Source organism: Anabas testudineus, chromosome 23, assembly GCF_900324465.2.
Source record: "Anabas testudineus chromosome 23, fAnaTes1.2, whole genome shotgun sequence".
NCBI lineage: Eukaryota > Metazoa > Chordata > Actinopteri > Anabantiformes > Anabantidae > Anabas > Anabas testudineus.
This window is the reverse complement of record NC_046631.1, coordinates 3,315,389-3,336,374: the sequence shown is the minus strand read 5'-3', so window position 1 is coordinate 3,336,374 and position 20,986 is coordinate 3,315,389. Positions and strand designations below refer to the sequence as shown.

The window sequence follows — 20,986 nt, the reverse complement described above, 5'->3', positions numbered from 1 at the left end:
TCTTGTTTAATCGAATATTTATACAGAATTTTGGACGGGCAAGGGACAGCAGCAGGGGGAAAGATGAGAAGCCTAAGAAAACAACGTCTGCATTTTAAACCCAGCTAACATATTTTTAACAGAGGTTTCAGTGGAAACTGGTTGTTGGGTCCCTTTGACAATATTAATACTAAGTAACTGCAAATAAATAGAAGCAGCACTTTCAATATATTTAGAAATCAAGTGGTACATAAACAACAGCTTTCAAAACCTCTGCAAATGGCTAACAGTTTTTAATAGATTCATATAATAATATAATAATGATTACATATAATTCACATACATCATATTTGTATGGTTGAGACAAATAATTATGGTAAGACAGACTCAAAAAGGATGCTGCTTTCAGGATTTTATTATAAGGGCTGGAGGGTTGTGAGGGTCCATTTCATTTTGACATTACTGTCCATACTCTTCAGTCATTAGCAGTATCTAATCATGCAAACAGCTGCTTTCAAAGTCTGTTTTAACTCTATCTGCAGGTGGAGTTTCCTCCTAACACCTACACTATGATCGTTATTTCCTGCGTACTTTTGCAAGGGGGATTTTTAATTATCTGTGGTCATTCTATATTCTATAATTAAGAAGGTATTTTTAGAGCCAGTATTTTTACATCAGTGGTTAACACTCACCCAGTCACTGCTGGCTTCATCACAGCAGCCATTGAATTCGTGCATGTTAATATTTCCATGCGTAGCTGACATTAAAAACTAATGCGCACCTGTTGCCTCAGTCTGTCCAGGATATGGTGAAGTACAGTAGAGGAGATGGTTAGATCATTATGATAGTATTAAAAACCCAGTTTGGTATTTTTGGTCTTTTTAAATCTATTAACCTCTCTGCACATGTGACAAAATAGGTTTTACTTTTGCTTGAGGTGAACAAACTGTTCAAATGTGGCTCATGTCTTCAACTGTTAACAGACTACAGAATAACATTTCCCCAGGTAGCTGTTACTAAACCAGCCAACACTGTACAAAGGACTGAGCTGGCGTTGGTCTGTATCTTCCTTAGAATCAACCATTCCTATGAGTAGATCAAAATCTTGCAATACTTCCTGACTCCTCCTGTGGCGCCGGATATCACCACATTTATCCAACAAGGACAGAAAAGAAGCAACAGCTTTTCCGGTTGAAGCACCATGTCAAGGGGGACATTGACGTGGAAAATAATGCTCCTGATGTGGAGTTCTGATATCTGTCTCCTGACTATCTGCAGGAATGTGCAAACAAATAATTCCATATAAATCCAGCCATGATAATGTGCCACCTTTAAAAAGAGGTGAGATGGTTCATGCTCAGCTCCTGAACACCGTCCAGCTGATGACACTAGAAACTGTTACTTCACTTCTTCACTCCAAGTCTTTACAGCGAGGCCAGTTAAAGGTCAGGTTGAGACTTCCAGGAAAGGTGAGATGTCTAAATTTCCAGAGCACATTGAATGGGGGAGGGGAGGGGTCAGGCAGAGGCGACAGAAACACACAAGCAACATCTTGTCCTGCGTGGAGGATATAATAAATCATTCTTCATTGTATGGAGACAATCCCCAGGACCTTTGCTGACTGTATGAGTAGAAACTACAACACCAGTTTGTCAGTCAGTCACTCAGTCAGTCAGGGTAAACCATTCATTGGGACCCTTTCTTCTGGCCTCTCCGCTGCCTCCTCCTCCTCCATATTTCTCCTTCTGAGGTATAAAAGAAAATAGTGATAGGATTAGAATCAATAAAGAAATAAGTGAGCACTGTAAACATACATTTTCAAGCAAGATATCCCTGCAGCTTACCTTCTATAACAGTAGAAGCCGACTAAAGTGCAGATGATCGCCAGCGAAACGCAGGTGATTGCCACTGCTACCATTTGGTCTGCTTGTGAAGTGCTCGGCCCGTCTTGTTGCCCTGCGTGATACAGATTCAGTCATTTTCTCCACAGAGGACGAAGACAATCTCTTTAGTACAAAGCGCAGGAAAAGAAAAAGTAAAGGAGCTCCGAAACTCACTGAGTCATGTGTGACATTTGGCACAATGACTGTTGAAGCTTACCATAGTCAGAGGTGCCATGGCGCCAAGCGTTGGATGAGTTACTGGTGGTTGAGGCCGACGCTGTATGTTCTGTTTTGGCTGTTGTGAGAACTTTCGTCACTTCTTCTGGGACTAAAAGAAAGCACGAATAAGATATTGTTCTAGGTTAAAGACACCAACATCATTTTTCTACACATGTATGACTCTCTGGTGCATGTAGAAACCCGGTCCCATTCGAAGTTTGAGCTCTAAATTACACATTGTCGAGTGTCAGGGCATCAATCCCTGCTCAGGCTCGGACCCATCAACTCGCTGACCCCGACTCAAGTTCACTATCAGTACATCTGTGTCCTGCAAGTGTAACGTAGCACTGATGCATGTTCTCCAGCCCGGCGGTTTAAGTTCCACGATATCAGATTCTGCGGGAACCGTGCCGCGCATCTTCTCGCTTACTTACTCGATTATATCAGCAGGAGCGTTAAACCACAAGTGTGGTTGGTTGTGTGTGTTACTGACAACGCACTGAAAGCAGCACAGCATGTGTGATTAAAAGCTGTTTACCCTGTGAGGGATCAGGTGCATCCTGATACTGCTGACTGGATGAGGTTGGCTCTGCACTATTTGTTTGAGTTATTGCTGAATCAGAGATGCTTGCACTGTGGGTCATCTGTAGACTGGTGGAAGCTGCTGTTGATAAAAAAAAAAGAATTACTTCTAATAGACCTATGGCTGCATGCACTACTGCCAAAACTACATCTACCTTTAATATTATGCTCTGCTAATAGGCTTCTGCTTCTTCTACTGTCTTCTACTGGTTTTGTTAAAGTACGGTCGAAGAAAACAAGCTCATACTGTGATTTGGAGTGTCCAGGTCTGTGGATGTCTTTACTCATGAATGGACAGCTCACAAGAGACTGTGTAATACAGAAGTACTGTATGTAAGTCATCTTTTCATATGTGACATGGCGACATCACTAATACAAACATGCAGGGTTTTGTGTTAGTTTCCTTCTTCTGTTACTGTTTACGCTAAGAGAAAATATGGTAATGCAACAGCAGGTTCTTTGTACACTTTAAGATTTTAAATCAGCTTAATTGATTTAGGGTCATTATGTTATGAAGATGACTAACTGACCACAAGTAACGTATGGGCAGCAAAACTAGAACCATACACTAAAAGATGCTGCAACGCTGTACTGAAAGATGCAGGGTGTAAGATTTAGAAGCAAACAATCCGGGTCTGCACAGGCATGGCACATGCATCCTGAAGGCCTGAACATGCTTCCTGTGGACGGAGGCGGCGGACGTATAATAAGAAGTGGATGGTGGATCAAAATGCAACTCCACTTCATCCGCACGACGGTTGCTCAGCGGCTCATTCTTCCAGATTTTCAGAGTTCAAACCACCCAGATGATCCTCATGCCGCTGCGCTCTTTGGGCTCATGACATGCACACCCGCAACTGTACAATGTTTACATACCAGAACTGTGGCTCTGTGTGTGTATGTGTGTGTGTAGGCCTGAAATTTGATGTTTACAGTACAGATCATTGACATTGGGTCTGGCAATGTGAGTGATTTAGTTCTTCTAAACCTTGTCCGCCAATGTGAAAAGTAATTATATTGGTGGGATGTATAAATGTGAATCAGAGACAAATATTAACCTATTGGATCTGGATCAATACCCAACTACTGCCCCCTGAACTAATGATACAGATGCTGTTGCTACACTAGTACAGTACCACCACCACTATGGCTACAGATGTAGTGTTTTTTTTTGTTTGTTTGTTTTATCGTTAGTAATTATTATTATTAGTTATTATTAGTATAATAACTTAAATTATAATGATTAGTATGAGTGTTTTTCATTAGCTTGAATTCATGCAAATACAGAACTCACTGATTGTGGAGCTAATGCCTGTGGTAGTGACGTCAGGTGGAATATGAGAGTAACCCGCTGAAAATCAGACCAACAGGTGAAATAAAAAATGTTTCCCTCTGGCTCCTATTCAATTTTGGTTTTGTTTCACTTTCTACAAAAACTATCTAAATGAAGCTTGCACACACCCACAGCTACACACTTTGGATTGAATGTATCCAATAAAACCAGCTGACAAGCTGTGTGTGGGCTTTACTGTATCCTAATCTCATATGAATATCATGGTTGTTTTCCTCCTTAACAATCAGATCCACTTACTTGTGACTGTGCTCTGTGGTGGTTGGGGTTTTGTTCTCTTTGGATCAGCTGAAACACAACAAATAAGAGTTCAAACAGTTTGCCAGTCTTCTGCAACCTGAACTGAACCATGAGCTAGAATGAGATATAAATAGGCAGGGGAAGTAATGGTCAAGCTCTAAAAACCCATGCTCCTACACTTTCCATGATGCATAAGTATCTTTTGTCTGATGCACGCCTTCATCTCTTGTCTGCACACAACACTGACTTTCTATAATAAAATTTGTCATTTGCAAACACAATGCTCTCAACAGACCTGTAGCTCAGCATGTAAACATCTTCCAGAAATGGTCAAGTTATATAAAATCAAACTTCATACACAGATAGTATATGTGTAAGTCCTCATAAAGTGCATCTAAAGAAAGCTGTACTGTGACTTAACAGCACCCATTGTAATATACTGGGCATGTGGATTTCTGGAAGAGAGTTTCAGAGATCTTGCACAGTGTCCAGATCCAAATCCAGCTGCGTCTCAGAGGGAAAAATCTATTTTAGAAATTTTAGTTTGCTTTAGTCCGAAGAGATTATTTTTGATAAATCTTCTGCAGATGTAGTGGGTTTTGTTTTATCGTTAGTAATTATTATTATTAGTATAATAACTCAAATAATAATGATTAGTATGAGTGTTTTTCATTAGCTTGAATTCATGCAAATACAGAACTCACTGATTGTGGAGCTAATGCTGGTGGTAGTGACGTCAGGTGGAATATGAGAGTAACCCGCTGAAAATCAGACCAACAGGTGAGAAACAAATCCCTCTGGCTCGTATTCAATTTTAGTTTTGCTTACCTTTAAGTATCTAAATGAAGTATAAGCTTACACACAGGTTGCTTGCACACACAAATCCACACTTTGGAGTTGAATGTACAAAATGAAACTAGATGATAAGCAGTACTTGGGCTTTTTTTATATTCTAATCTCATATAAATACCATGGTTCTTTTCTTTTTCACTGAAACAATCAGATATACTTACTTGTTACTGTGCTCTTAAGTAGCTGTGTTGTTGTCTTTGGCTCATCTGAAACACAGTAAACAAGAGTTTAGTCAGTTTAAGTCTTCTGCAACCTGAAACTATGAACTGGAAATAAGATATATTTGTAGTTTACAAGAGATATACCTCAAACATAGCAAAGCTCTCACCATCATGTAGCCCGGGATGTTCATACACATCACTACTACTACACATAACACTAAGGAGTGTATTAAATTGTATGCTGATGATATACTGCTCTTTATCCAGAGTGTTCTACCATCCCTTTCTCCACCTCTCTAAACTCCATTAATTATAGTCATACTATATTGGACATGTGGATTTCTGGAGGAGAGATTGGCTTGAGATAGGGTTTGAATCTGGGACAAATCTTAACCTATTCAATAATAATCCCAGTCTGTGAAATCCGGCTGCAGCTATAGTGTTTTTTTAGTATCAACCTTAGTACTTATTGGTTATTGTTATTATAATAACTCAAATAGTACTATAATGTATTATTATTATGTTAGTATTTTTCATGCAAGTTCATACAGAACTCACTGGTTGTGGAGCTAATGCTGGTGACGTCAGGTGGAATATGATTGTAACCCGCTGAAAATCAGACCAACAGGTGAAAAAAAAAACAAATACCTCTGGCTGGTATTCAATTTTGGTTTTGTTTCACTTTCTACAAGAACTATCTAAATGAAGCTTGCACACACCCACAGCTACACACTTTGGATTGAATGTACGCAATAAAACTAGCTGACAAGCAGTGTGTGGGTTTTATTGTATCCTGGTTTCATATGAATATCATGGTTATTTTCTTCCTAAACAATCAGATCCACTTACTTGTTACTGTGCTCTGTGGTGGTTGGGGTTTTGTTCTCTTTGGATCAGCTGAAACACAATAAACAAGAGTTCAAACAGTTGAGCTAGAATGAGATGTAAATAGGCAGGGGAAGTATTGGTCAAGCTCTAAAAACCCATGCTCCTACACTTTCCATGATGCAACTCATAAGTATCTTTTAACTGATGCACGCCTGCATCTCTTGTCTGCACAGAACACTGACTTTCTATAATAAAATTAGTCATTTGCAAACACAATGCTCTCAACAGACCTGTAGCTCAGGATGTAAACATCTTCCAGAAATGGTCAAGTGCATCTAATTAAAGCTGTACTGTGACTTAACAGCACCCATATTAATATATTGGGCATGTGGATTTCTGGAAGAGAGTTTCAGAGATGCTGACATGAAGAGGGACTGACCCACTAGGCTCAGGTGACGTATCACAGTGTGTATAGCTGGGAACCAGTTTGCCTTCCAACACTGATTACTGGTTGTTTGCCACATAGTCAGAACAATCCCTGTCCCCACCCAGGTGATTGTCTCTCACTGCTATTTAGGCCACATTTAAGCCCCTGGAGGCGATGACTTCTACACTTAAGACGCTGCCAAGAATGTGAGCGATCCAACACCTCTGTAATTGCTCCCTCCTTTCTAATGTAGTTGGAGTTATGAAACTCCTACTAGATGGTGGCATTCACAGTATCTGGAATCCTGTTATGAGGCGAAAGTGCAACTTCAGCTTCAGCTACAAAGGATTAGTTTTCTACTGCATGTGCTGCAGGTGCTGCTTTGTTTCCTTTTGGCCTGCACACCGGTTTCACTAGTTTGAGTGAGGTAGCGAACTGCTCTGTCTCTTACAGGAAACCCTGTAAGAGATAAAGCAGCATTGCTAACTAAGGAACAAGTTATCAGAAGGGAAGATGATCCTACGCCCTAGTGTCTGTGTTATTACCTTCACCCTGTGGATCAGTCCCCATGTTTTGTGGCACTGCTTCAGTCAGGGAGCCACCTTCTCTACAAAGATGGAAGCTTCTTATTACCAAGCTTTTTAATGTAAGGAACATAGAAATCTTACGTATACACTGGAGGGAGGCACTGGTCCATCTTAAACTGCCGTTACTTTCACTGCATTTGATCAGATCAGAGGTTCCCGCTTTCCTCACGAATCCTTCTTTACAAGCGTAACGAAAGCGACCATCTACTTTGAAACAGTCCTCTGGTGGATCTTTAGTGAGGTCGCGTCCTGCGATTTTTGGACAACATTTGTTGTTGTCTGTATGAGGAAGAAGAAGAGAGAAAGAAAAACACATGACAACACAGCAGAATGAATGCAGAAGTGAAGAATGATTTCTTATCTGATAATATGTGACAGCTGAGACATTGGCAGATTATTAGTTTAGGAAACATTGCACATGATGTGGAATCTATACATCCTGCTTTTACTGTAACTCTACAATGTACAGCTAGTGCCTGCACAAATCAATTGGTAACACATTAACACAGGGGAACAGAAAACTGGAGCAGAACTGAATCTGAAAATGTAGTGTCAGACAGTCTGATTTCAGATTGTTAACTATCAGCGTTGAGTTGGGATAAAGACTCTTATTATTATCATTATTATTATCATTATTATTATTATCATTATTATTATTATTATTATTGACTAATGAGTCATCGTCTAATCACAGTTTAGCCTAATTACAGTGACAATTTAATTCCTAAGGTTGTGGTGTGATGCAGAGGATAAAAACAATATTGACTTAGCCTCTTCCAATAAATAAATCTGTAAAATCGGAACAAAACGTCTTGTTCCTCTGCGCTGTTACCAGGAGCTGCGCCTCGCTGGGCTCTTACCGTTTGGAGAGGTGCGCGCCGCTCCGAGCAGACACGCCATTATAACGGACACAGAGACGTAGAGCGACCCCAGATCCATCTGACAGCTCGGAGAGGGCTTAAAACATGGTCATGGAGCAGGATCCGACCCGTGAAGACCATTCTCACTGCGAGGCGTCCGTCCACTACAGCAGCTGCTCCTACCCTTTACTTTCACTTTTCATTCGCGCCACGCCTGTTCGACGACGATCACACGCTAAGAAGACATCAATGAAAGTTCACGCATGAAAGGCAAACATCATTTACTGCCCTCTCCCGCTCTGGCAAGCGCAGAGATTCCCTGTGCGTCGGAAATAAAAAGCGCGTCGAGCGCCTCCTTGGAGTGCGCAAGTTGTCCGGTGCTTGGATGTTCACCGGTTCGAGTCCAGCTGCGTCTCAGAGGGAAAAAAAAAATCTATTTTAAAATTTGAGTTTACTTTCATCTGAAGAGGTTATTTTTGATAAATCTTCTGAGTTCCTCATCTCACATTTTACACAACTTCCTGCAGTGACATAACTCCTTCATAAAGACTGAAACTGTGGTCCAACATGAGTCATAATAATAGTTCCAAAATATTATAATTATTATTACTTTCTTAAGCTCCTTGGGGAAATTCTCTGTCATTTCACAGCTATGATTATGCTGTTTGACCAGACTTAATTACACGACTTCTGCTCTCGCTTCCTCTTTTTAACTCCTAATGCATGTAGAATAGGTGGTTTAGGGTCTTTGACTGTCATCCACATCCGAATTACAGCCCAAAGCATATTAAGAAACTAGACCTTTAAAATGTAACTATATTAAAGTTTTGTTTACCACAATTTAGAATTAGTAATAGAGAACCTGGTGGAGAAGGTTAAACACCTTAATCGGCCGGACAGTGACACTTAAAGGGGGACTAGAGTGATAACAGCGTGTACAGCTGATGGCGATTGAGTCATCCGGCCGCTGGGTGGCGCAGGAGCGAGAGATGAAGGCAAAACGTCGTCGACTGTCGCGCTTAGGTTTGTTGTTGTGTCGTTTCCGTCACGTCCGGCGAGGACTAGCTAGTAGTTTTATCAAATGTGCAGTTAAAGCTCGTTATGTTGTAGGCGTTTTTTTTCACTAGTGGTAGGTTGAAAACCAGTTTAAATAAATTGAATTTGCGTGAAAATTTTCCGATATGTGCTAGCTAACGTTAAGTGGTGGTATGGCTAAGTAGCTCAGTTAGCTTTCACTTATGTTAGCTGTTAGTTAGCCGGTTTATTCAGGCCTGCTGGATCTTATGCTAACTACTTCAATTCAAGTGGTGATGTGATGAATTTATTAAATAAATAATTAACCACTTCTGCAAATCTTACTTTCTGTGAGTACTGCAGAACGATGCTTCTGACGTAGCATAGATTGAATTAGTCTGTTTCTGCTTGTAGGTAACAGAAGCGCTGATCGGCAGCAATGTCGCTGTATGATGACCTCGGTGTGGCTGCAAATGACACCAAGACCGAAGGATGGTCTAAGAACTTCAAGCTGCTGCAGTCCCAGCTGAAGGTGAAGAAGGCTGCGCTGACCCAGGCAAAGGTACGACTTGTGCCCACCCCCTTCACAAAGAGTTTTCTACCCGTGTTAGATTAGGTTGAGGCTTTTGGTTTTGCAGTATCTGAGTTAATACACAACCAGAAAGTGTATATTCAATGCTTGTGCGTTTGTCTATGTGTGTGTGTGTGTGTGTGTGTGTGTGTGTAGACCCAACGGATGAAGCAAGGCACTGTCTTGGCTCCTGTCATTGATCTAAAGAGAGGAGGCTCCAGTGATGAGCGACAAATCACAGATACTCCTCCACATGCTGCTGCTGGACTGAAGGTCAGTTTTATACAGTGAACGGGTCATAAGTGTTTTTTTTTTAAAATGTATTTTAAATGATTAGTGCATGCTTATGTCCATCTCCTTCGCATTTATTGGATATCTTGTTTGTGGCTGCTTCAGGATGCAGTACCCAGTGGTTTCTCGTCTGGTGATGTCCTGATACCACTCGCAGACGAGTATGACCCAATGTTTCCTAATGACTACGAGAAGGTGATGAAGCGACACAGAGAAGAGCGACAGAGGCAGAGAGAGCAGGAGCGGCAGAAGGAGATCGAGGAGAGAGAAAAGTATTGCCATGCATGTTTAGTCTGCCCATAAAACACATGCAAGGATTAAACACAATAGAATATAGTGTATGAGGTGCATGTGACAACATTGTTCAGATTAAATACAGGAAGGTATCTATTGATTCACATAAAGAATCATAAATTGTTTATCATAATGAATCTACGGTTGGGTTATTATCATCACGTAATAGTAATTTGTAAGAAAGTGAAGAAACACAGCACTCCTGTATTAACCTGGAACTTGGTGTTTTGCAGGATGAGGAAAGACAGACACGATGGTGGCGCTCCGAGTGGTTTCTCTCGTTTCCCAGCAGCAGAGGGCGACTCAGATGAGGAGGAGGAGTATGAGAAGGAGAGAAGGAAACGAAGTGAGTATTTCTCAATATTGGCTTAAGGTTATAGCTATTAATACATATGTAGGAACGATAATAGTATGTACCTGTATTGTTAGTAAAATAAGTCTTAAATCTCAAAGACAAAACTACTCTTTTCAAGATACCAACATCTATAAATCAAAGTGTACCTTAATGAAAATGAATTTAAGTCCTCCTTTCTCTTTCTCAGGTATGGGTGGAGCAGCCATTGCTCCTCCTTCATCACTTGTGGACCGAGATGGTAAGTCTGATGTTCTGATTAAACAGAATTTTGTAAGAAAAGAAAATTACCAAACAACACGGACAACAGGAGATAAACTGTGTTGGAATTTTGTTAAATCATTAAAAAGGTGTCCTATGTACCTGGATTTTTTTTAGTGGAGGTTTGGTTGAATTTTCTTTTATATTCTCACTGAGCTTCATGAGCCCTGTAGCTGGTGTCAGTACAATTCTCTCAGCAGGTTTTTCTTTCAAACCATTTGGATCTGTGAGAGAAACAACAGTGATCATTTAAACTACCAGCCTCCATTTAAAATTTAAATAAATGGCCACAGTGAATTTCTCTGTAAAGTAATAATGGTGTTACTCAATTGAAACATCATTCAGATTTTGGTTATTGTTGATGGAAGAAGAGAGAGTTGGTGTTTGCTTGATTATCATCTATAGTTCAAGTTTGTCTCAGAGCTTATATCTTCAGAGGCTGAACCAAATATGCATTTTATGTAACCTGATGAAAACAGAAATGACCTAGAACTGAGATTTTAACTGGATATCTTAATTGGGTTCCATAGTATAGTGCTACGCACATGTCAGCAGGGGTTGTATTTTTCTCTATTTGTAGGATCCTCTTCATTTTCCTATGAGGATGAAGGTCGTCCTGCCAGAGGTGCTAAAGCCGCCATCCCGCCTCCTATGTATGAGGACTCAGACCGGCCACGTTCACCACCTGGACCAACTAGCTCTTTCCTTGCCAACATGGGGTGGGTGAATCACACACACACACACACACACACACACACACACACACACACACACACACACACACACACACACACACACACACACACACACACACCCCTGCATATTTGTATCTTTTCCTTTCACTATTTTTTTTCACTATATATCAAGTTATGACACTTTACAATTAATATGGACTTGTCAGCTGTACATAGTATGTGTAAATCCACAGCAGATGATTTCCATGCAACCTTTAATAAGGAGTAAATTACAGTGGTGGCAAACAGCCTTGAAATAACAGAAAATCGACTCCCTGTCTGCTCTCACAGGGGTACAGTGGCCCATAAGATCATGCAGAAGTACGGCTTTAAAGAAGGGCAGGGCCTGGGCAAGCACGAGCAGGGTCTCAGTACAGCGCTGTCTGTCGAGAAGACCAGCAAAAGAGGTGGAAAGATCATTGTAGGAGACGCTGCAGAAAAGCGTAAGTAGCATTTTATTTATTTTATTTATTTATTGTAGTTCTTTTTCTACTACGGATCTCCTTATTGATAGTGGCAAGAAAAAGTACATAAATACTTTGGACCATAATTTAGGTATAAATATCTAGAGTCTAGACAATAAAACCAGGTTAGATGTGTCAATTAGAGCTATTTTGGTTTATAAAAATTACTGTTTTCACACCAGACACAATAACAATATGTCTGAGCAGAAAGAAGAATAGTCTAAAATTGCTCCTGAACGTTATGATGGTCTGATCCACAGCTACAGGAGCTGTTTGTTTGTGGAAAGTCACATTTGTCTGTTTTTGTAACTTAGATATAGAGCAGTTCATGTTTTATGATGATTAAAATGCCACTCTCTTGTTTTAGTTCATTTCTTCACCTCTTCACTTTGCTTGCTTTCAAGTTATTTTTACCCGTCAGTTGCCAATAAAAAGTGTCTTATTCTTCTAGTTACATTTCATCTCAGTCTTGCATAAGTTTTAAGTTGCCACAGTGTTTGGTCCTCATGTGTATTCTTGCGCTACACCTGTGACAGAGTGACAAGTCAGTAGTGACATTTTCAGCTTCAGTTTTACTTCAGTGTCACCTTGTGTGCCCATTTTTTTACTTTTTCCATTTTGTCTACATGTGTGTGTTTCTGTGTGTGACTAAGCAGCAGGGTCCAGCCAATCAGGGGGTCTTGAGGCTTCAGTCGGAGGCTCTGCAGGTTGGCCTCATTCCCATTTTCTCTCGCATATGCAGAATGTACTGTTTGGCTTATTTATTCTAGTGCATGTTTGCATGTTGTTTATCCATGTATGTGTTTATCTATTGTCATGCATGTTTATTGAATTGTGCATTAAGACATCACATGGCAGTGAGTGACTTGTTTTTCACGTTATTCCGCTAGTTATAATAGTACGCTTTGTAGCCTACACTAATTATACAATTTTGGCTTTTGTTTTGGTTTCAGCTTAGTTTCCTTTGGCATTTTAGCAGTCATTGTTGATCATATAAAGGGACTTTGCATATTGCAAGATGTTTCTTTTTTTGGTCAGCCTAAACTGAGCTGTGAATCCTATTCCAAAAGCTCTGCTTCTGAATCACACTTGCCTGCTTTTTAAATAATCCAGGTTTTGCTTTGTTTTCTGATTTTCTAACCTATTTGTATCCTTAATATTCTAACGGTAGAGAATGGTCAAATAAAATAATAATTAATAAAAAAAGAGGAATAAAGGAATAATTAACTTATCTTTACATCTTTCTGAATAGTGTTTTCTTGTGGCCACTAGGTGTCAGGCTTCCTACTTTACAGTACTCAACATTTACATTCGCATTTAATCATTTAGCAGATGCAACTTCAAAGTGAGGTATCTCTAAGTACTTCTATCAGTGTAAGTTTACATTGAATTATTGCCACACTTGGATATTCTGCCCCTGGAGGCCAGGATACTTACTTATACTGATGGAATGCCACAGTCTTTCCATAAATCCTCTGTTTGGACAAAAAACTTAACATCATCACCTTAGTTAAGGAGGATTTATTGCAGAACAGTTAGTTATGGATCAGTTAGTCTTACATTTTTAAATTACAGTGATATATAACTAAAGACATATCGCAAAGTCTCTCATTTTAGAAGCTGTAAAAATGTTTAGAATTTCAGTTTGAGAAATTACTAAAATGTTGAATCAATTAGGCCTACACATCTGATTATTCAAATTAGAATTTTTCTAATGAACAATTAATCCTCTCCTTTTCAGTTTAAGCTTTATACACTGTATGGGTATATTTCAGTGTTCTTTTGAGCAAGACATTCTCCTGCTTCAGATATCCTAGAATGTTAACAATGGTGCTGCACTTGTGACATATTTGAGTTTTTTTTTTTTTTTCTCTTCTCAGTAGCATGTACTGTACAACTGAGGAAAAAAAACTGTAATTTAAAGTAGACTGAGAACAGCCAGCAGTGTCAACTGGGCAAGTAGATATCGCTCAACAACCACAGAGCTGTATTTTTCAATAGAATTTGATTAGAACGTGCTGAATTGTTTCATTTGTCAGATGCATTGTGACAGCAATACAGTAATGATAAAAACTGTTGTTACACTCCTTGAGTTGCTCCATCCAACTTATCCCACTGCCTGTTGATAATCATGTGAAGAGAGAAAGATGAAAACAGTGTGACCTTTAGTTAGTTGTTTTTTTTTTTTTCAACCCAACCAGCTGACCCGGGCAAGAAGACGGAGACAAATCCACTCACAGAGATCCTCAAGAACCCCACCAAAGTGGTCCTGTTAAGGGTACGTCTGTGTGTGCAAATGGTATATTCACATTGTTAACACGCAGAATAATGGTGAAAATATGTTTAAAGTCAGTAGTAGCGTGTGATGCAATTGTGAATGAGAAAACCTCAGCTTTATAAAACTGTATACGAGGCCCTAGATCTCATTATTGCCTGTAGTCCAATGAAAGTGGGTCCTATATTTCTGTGTGTGTTTTGTAGAATATGGTGGGCCGAGGAGAGGTGGATGAAGACCTGGAGGGAGAGACGAAAGAAGAGTGCGAGAAATACGGCAAAGTGGTGAAATGTGTCATTTTTGAGGTGAGAGACCTGGATGAAGGAATGGGACTAGATTAAATGAGTCATAAAGTCATTCATGAAGTGATCAAACAAGACAAACACAAAAGCACATTCTGCTTCTCAGATCGCAGATGTCCCAGACGACGAAGCTGTCAGGATATTTCTGGAGTTTGAAAGGGTGGAGTCAGCCATCAAAGGTTAGAACACTTGAATCTTTACAATTCAGCATATTTGTCTCTACAAAAACACCTGCATGAGGTCATGTTGCCTCAAAATGGGTCAGCGCTCCAGGAAGCTCACAAAACACAATCTGTGACACATGTTGTCACTGACAACACATGTCTGCATTCACTGAGTCATTTAGATTTTTTTGCATTAGACATGGCAGTCGTTTCTTGGTAGGAGATCAACTTGATATAATTGAATCACTTTCTCCCCACCATTGTATAACTGCTCTAATAATGTGGGTGAGAGTGTGTCCCATTCTAAATGGGTTGGCCCAGATCAGAAACAAGGTGAGACTCGACTCCCTGCGGTGTTACATCATTTGTGGCCCAGCAACCCAGCCGCCCCCCCACCCCCGCGGCACTGGGCCACGCTTACATCATAACTCTCAAAAAGCAGGGCAGACGCTCAAAGAACGATACACAGCGCTGTTCGTAAGGAAGTGTCATAATGTACGGTCCGTTTCTATGCAGATGATCACACATTTTACTGCTAAGTTTCTCGTTTGCCTTCCTTCTTTAGCAAGGTCAGAGGTCACGACCCTGTCAAGAATGAGGAGGGTGTTGGCTGGATCAAAGTCTAAGTTAATGCTCATTTGAGCTCATTTTTCTTTGAATCTTGACCTTGATTGAAATAGTTTCCTGTAATGCTGATGGCTAAGTCTTTTTTTGCTCTTCATCCGTTTGATGAGCTGTTTGTAAATAGCTTGAAATTGTTCAGAATAGGGAAATAGTCTTGCTGAGGTCAGGACAGTGGGAACAACGTGTTGCAGTTGTCCTTTTTAAATGCAGGTTACCTTGGCGTGTGTATGAACTTGCTGCTACAGGACAGTATTTACTGAATGTGCAGGTGTAAACAGCCAACAATCCTAGGAAACTATATTGATGTCATCTTCATCCGCTTTCCCTGAATGTTTCAAGAGCTAAAGCAGGACAGTTTGCCTCTGTTGCTTTCTTGGCCTTTGATGCCCCCACGTTGTTTTGATTCTCAACAGATGAGAAGATTGGTGAAGGCAAAACGTACGCGTCAGCATTTCTTAAGCCGAGCATGAAGGATTAAGTAATCATAGAGTCATGGAAATCTGACTAGATGGAATCTAAAAATGTTTTTTCTGCATCGATAGATACACTCACCGTCACGTCGACATGGCCCAGTGCTCTCAGTGAGATAGTTTTGGTATCGTGGTTGGGTGGCATACAGGCAGCAGTCTGGTCCTGGAAAACACAAAACACAGTATATCCTCATATACATGTACTGTATGCAGCAGATTACTAGTTGGATTTCTCCTCTACTTTTGACTTAATTTGAAAAGCCCAGATTTTTGTTTGTATTTCTCCTTTGTTCACAACACAAAATCTAACAAATACTCAAATGTTCTATGTTGGAAATAAATATTTACACTTTCACAGTTCTAACCTGACTTAGTTGGATTTAAGGTGGGCGCATTTTAAATAGAAATTATTGTTCCATATAATGATCTGTTCTTTTATCCAGCCACTCCCCTTTTTCTGTCTGTTGTCAGCTGATTAGAAACCTCGTTATGGCAGAGATATTGGTGTTCTTCAGGCAAAACTACCTGGGGAAATGGGATTTTCCCTAATCTCTGTTCTGGTTACAGATTTCTTGTTTAGCAGACAGTTAAGAAATCAGCTCACTGGCAGAAAGCCAATTGTAACTGTGCTATTGAAACACATGTAAACACACTGATTGTGGACTACAGGAGATCCACCACACAAACAAATGGAGAAAGGGTGATGGGTGTGAACAAATCAAGATCCTCTCAGCCTATATAACAAAAGAACTGTCATGGCCCCTTGACACCTGTTGTGCAAAGCACATGAGAGGCCAAACAACCCCCCACAGCTGGTACCTTGACTCAGCCCACCCAGGACACAGTCTATTTGCCAATCCATCTGGGAAGAGATACAGAGCAATGTAGTCCTGTCCTCTAACAAAGACTGTTACGGCTGGAGATATACTTGTTTGCCGACACGTATCCTTAGGTAACAGCAGCGCCATCTGCGTCAAGGTATCCTCTCATGTCCAACCTCCAGCTGCTGCGGACAGACTACAGAATACTTTGTCACACCTTTTCTTCAATATGGCAGTACTAATCCTGTTGTCAAAAGGTTTATCTCTGTCTGAACTCAACTGTCTATCTCCTCTGCAGCTGTGGTGGATCTGAATGGACGTTATTTTGGCGGGAGAGTCGTCAAAGCCTGCTTCTACAATCTAGACAAGTTTCGGATCCTGGACCTCGGCGAGCAGGTCTGACGTCTCCCCTGCAGCTCGATGAACACCAACAGAGACACTATGAACACACATGATCTACCCACTTGTACATAAACCTTTTTATACTTCCTGAACAGAACAGTGTCTGACTGTAGTGTCGCTGACAAGTCCATGTTGTATTTTTTTTTTTTTCCCTGTGATGATAAATACCTTTATTTCAAAATAAAGGTCATAAACTATGTTGAGTTCACTGGTTTCTTTGCTAATGTGTTCATGTGAGTGTTTGAAACACTATTATTTTTCTGTTTATTATTCTTGGTATGAGAAATGAGCCTAGATATGTCAACGCAGATACATTTATTTTTAAACTTTTTCATCATTCTCTTTGACATTTCATGAAGATTTAGTTGAACCACTTCCTATTAAATTTATCAAGAAAACTTGAAGCCTGCTCACATCCTGTTGTACATCAGCTCATAGTATCTAGGAAGCCTAGTTTCTTTCGTAACAGGTTCCACAGTGGTGGTGACACTTCCCCAGGGCCTCGTAGTCTTAACTTAGCCCTGATGGATTATGGGAAGGGGGCTGGGACGCTGAACACCCAGCCTCATTGAGAACTTATGTAAGTGCACCAAAAGGACCCTGGAGGGTCCAACGAGAAATGTCAGGAGGGGTCCCACTGGAGCAGGTTTAATTCAGATCAGAGAAACGGGTTGGCTGACTAGAAGAGAGACCCATTTCAAAGATGGGTACTGTCATTCATACTGCAGGAGGTCAAAGGTCAAGGAAATAAGCGCTAAAGAGAAAAGTTCAAGGACCATAGTGCATTTGATCAGCTGTGGAAAGACTAAAATATCCTGCTCAAGTAGATGTACAAGTATATCTGTGGAAACAAATTGATTGAATGTGTCCTGATAAGGAGGTAACAACATACCTTATTCTGTGGTGATGTTTTGGTCCTATGCTTTTAATCTTTCTGGAAACACCCATTTAAATGCATTTCCAACATTTTAAACCAACATTACTTTTTCATTAAAGAAGCAAACGTACAAACATATAATATAATATAGTTAAGCTTCATATATATGTGTATAATGGTGCAGAGGTTGTGTTCATGTCCTTACATCAGAGCACTTAAAGCACAAGTTAACATTTCTTTTAACTCCGTCTTCAGAATAATACTCCAGTTACCAATTTATACAATAGAACTGATTTAGGTACTGCAGTTTTTCCTTAAACCCATACTGAATGTCCAGTAACCACAGTTTTGGTGTAGGAAGTGCACCTTCCTCATTTTGTGGGCGTTAGTCAAATCAAGTTTCCCAAAGTGTATCTTTGTTGTATTAAATTCTTTCTTTGTCCTCAGACTCAAAAGTGTTTTCTCATTGAGCAATAGAGAGAGAGAACTGCTAGAATTAAATATATTTTGCCGGTATAGTTGGAAACTACTTTTTTATGCTATATAAAACTTTAAGGAGATATTAGCTATACAAATAATATATATGTAGCAGAATAAGATGTAAATGTGGTGGAGTAGAAACAGATATTGGTGCACAACAGAAACACAAAAATAATAAAGCACCAGTACCTCATAAAGTACTAATGTATTTGTTTCTTTGTACAATAAAAACCCTAATACTGCTGTTTGTACTGTGACCCTTCAATCACAGTCCTTACAACATGTCCTTCCTGTTCTGAAGAAAGAGACTCAATGCTGGCACAACAGCATCATCCGGAAATGTGACGATCCGTACAATAAGGGTTGACTTCCGTAATTAAGTAAATTAAATTTATTATTAACTTTTTAATTGTGTTGTTGATGCTTCTTCACTCCTCTTCGATTCTTTGGTATCATACCCAAAGGGTGACTTTACCGGTTGTGACCCTGCTTCCTGTACTTCTCGTTTAGGCAGTACGTGCAATGAATGGTATTAAGCTTCGCTCTGTCTTGCCGTGATAAAAATATCTCTCTGCTTTCACCTGCAAAACCACTCCAGGTGACATCACCTGAACTGAACAGACAAATGATCTCACCTGGCTCCTCATATCACAGTGCTCGCTCCTCCAAAAGTCTTCGGGGCAAACATTACCTCCTCCAGATGTGTATGTCTGAGCTGAGAACATTATGAGCTAGAATGAGACAGATATATGAATATGAATGAAGTTTAAATGGGTTTGTATAAATCTAAAACCATACTGTTGTCCCTATAAGTCCTCTGAATGTTGTAGCACACCTCCATCATATATACAGTGGCCTTTTATACTGTTTATTATAAAAATGTTATGTCAGGAAGAAGATTTGTAATCAGTTTTTCACATTGTCTTTTCTCAGCTGAGATTAGTTCTTACTCTGTTTTCTACATGTTCTAAACCTTATTTCTCTCTTATGTGGCAAGATAGACGTCAATCAAAGTCCCTTTCATTACAGACCAGAGCCTTAAGTGCTTTCTTCACAAATATTATCTTAATTACATTTTTAGCCATACAGACCCGTTTGGATTAATGTCTATTTTTAGGGAAAATTGCTCTAAGAGTAACAAGCAGCTCCTTCTCCTGAGACAAAACACCATTGAAATCACAGTAAAACTCTCAGCAGTTGCTGCAGTAAAACAATGTTACAGAGAAATGTCACTCTGAGTTACAAAGTGATAATCGGCTGCGGTCCTGGAAACTTTATCTATGAACTTTTAAAAGTGTTTCGCTATCAGGACAGACAAGAAAATATAACATTTGGTTTCACAACCACGGTTTTTCCAGCCGAACACACTTCATTGTGTGACACGTCCTATTCCTTCTTTTCTTTAAGAATATCATTACAGCTACAGTGTCGCTCAGTGTTTACCCATGGTCTGCCAATGTTCTCCTTTGTCTTACAGCTGCCCTTTGGTGTGGTGATTAACTGGAAACTGTGTCTCATTTGGATTAATGACATTAAACAAACAGGAGACCGGCATGGCTGACATGAAGAATCATGTCTTTGGGAAAAGGTTGGAGAGAGTTCAAGTCCAAACTGAGGTAACAGAGGAATTTCAGTACACTGCAAAAAGTTGAGAACTGGGAACCACTGCAGTTGCTTCATTCTTCTTAACTACAACATTAAATATTTTCTTTATGGCCAATATAAGGATTTTTAAAATAGTATACTGGGAAAGTGAATAAGTTGAATAAGGAAAGAGAGAGGAGGACTCCCCAGAACAATGAACTGTGAGTGCAAACAGAGGGAGGTCATAAATAAATAAATAAATCAGGAAGGAGCGTCACTGAGGATTCTGTTGGAAAGCCTTTAACCTTTGATATCTTAAATTTGAACTGTTTTGCAAAGTGGAAAAGTGAACTTAAATTAATTATTTTAAAAAATGAACATAAATACTATTTTTTAATAGGCCACACCCTATAAACTGTTTGTTAAAGGTAGCATTATAGGACTCTACACAAACACAAAAGATCAAACAAACACTGGGATATATTTAGAAGGAAGTGATGAGCTGTTTTTTTTTTTTAATTGTATTTATCAAGGAAGTCTGGTTCTCCCACATTCCCTGCAAAGGTCTAAAGTGTGCTTAAATTTGTTGATTGGTTTTGTAATGTCGATGCCACATCACTCTGAGTATAATTATACCCGTTATGACTCAGTGGGGCAGCCCGGCGGTGTGAGGAAGCCCGGGGAGAGAGGTGATGTGAGGATCCGCACGTCTCCTGCAGGGTTTGATGCAGAGGCATCCAGACGATCCAGGCTGAGGTAGAAGAAAAAAAAATCAGTTACAAGCAGGACATTTCTTACAGATGCAATTTTACATTAGACAAATAAGATAATGCGAATAATAAAATAATAACATAATGCTCGTTTTTTTTATTATGAAATGTTATTATTAAAGTATCTTTAAAAAAAATCAATCAACCACCACTTTGCTTAATGGACTAAGTCATAGAAATTTGTATTGGAGAAAATAAAAGTTAGTCTAAATATATATAGAGAGAAATGATGTCGCTTTAAGTTGAATAAACACAGTGAAGAGACGG

At 39.7% G+C, this 20,986-nt stretch overlaps 2 protein-coding genes and 1 long non-coding RNA gene across 16 annotated transcripts; 1 reads left to right on the top strand and 2 right to left on the bottom strand.

Moving 5' to 3' along the window:
* Positions 1-253: 253 nt before the first annotated feature.
* On the bottom strand, positions 254-10,436 carry LOC113163795 (interleukin-15 receptor subunit alpha). Of its 13 annotated transcripts, XM_026362765.1 has the most exons (13): positions 10,352-10,436; positions 7,970-8,204; positions 7,191-7,388; positions 6,117-6,164; positions 5,826-5,876; positions 5,268-5,312; positions 4,959-5,015; positions 4,255-4,302; positions 3,958-4,014; positions 2,620-2,745; positions 2,080-2,190; positions 1,824-1,935; positions 254-1,724 (listed from the first exon to the last, which is right to left on the bottom strand). In XM_026362765.1, exons 2-13 carry the CDS (start codon positions 8,046-8,048, stop codon positions 1,652-1,654), a joined length of 1,005 nt encoding a protein of 334 aa, XP_026218550.1. In that variant the 5' UTR covers positions 8,049-8,204; positions 10,352-10,436; the 3' UTR covers positions 254-1,651. The 13 variants fall into 13 exon arrangements, with proteins under 13 accessions (XP_026218550.1, XP_026218551.1, XP_026218554.1 ...); XM_026362766.1 differs by lacking the exon at positions 10,352-10,436 and having other exon boundaries at positions 2,620-2,742; positions 7,970-8,387; XM_026362769.1 differs by lacking the exons at positions 4,959-5,015; positions 10,352-10,436 and having other exon boundaries at positions 7,970-8,391.
* rbm17 (RNA binding motif protein 17) lies at positions 8,986-17,207 on the top strand. 2 transcript variants are annotated; one of them, XM_026362763.1, is made up of 13 exons: positions 8,986-9,098; positions 9,398-9,545; positions 9,711-9,827; positions 9,951-10,117; positions 10,373-10,485; positions 10,682-10,732; positions 11,333-11,471; positions 11,778-11,929; positions 12,607-12,657; positions 14,152-14,228; positions 14,432-14,530; positions 14,634-14,706; positions 16,905-17,207. In XM_026362763.1, exons 2-13 carry the CDS (start codon positions 9,423-9,425, stop codon positions 17,006-17,008), a joined length of 1,266 nt encoding a protein of 421 aa, XP_026218548.1. In that variant the 5' UTR covers positions 8,986-9,098; positions 9,398-9,422; the 3' UTR covers positions 17,009-17,207. The 2 variants fall into 2 exon arrangements, with proteins under 2 accessions (XP_026218548.1, XP_026218549.1); XM_026362764.1 differs by lacking the exon at positions 8,986-9,098 and adding an exon at positions 9,117-9,276.
* On the bottom strand, positions 14,713-20,695 carry LOC113163797. Its single transcript, XR_003298938.1, has 3 exons — positions 20,586-20,695; positions 19,001-19,096; positions 14,713-15,948 (listed from the first exon to the last, which is right to left on the bottom strand). It is a non-coding gene; the product is annotated as an uncharacterized LOC113163797 (long non-coding RNA).
* Between the last annotated feature and the right edge of the window lie 291 nt (positions 20,696-20,986).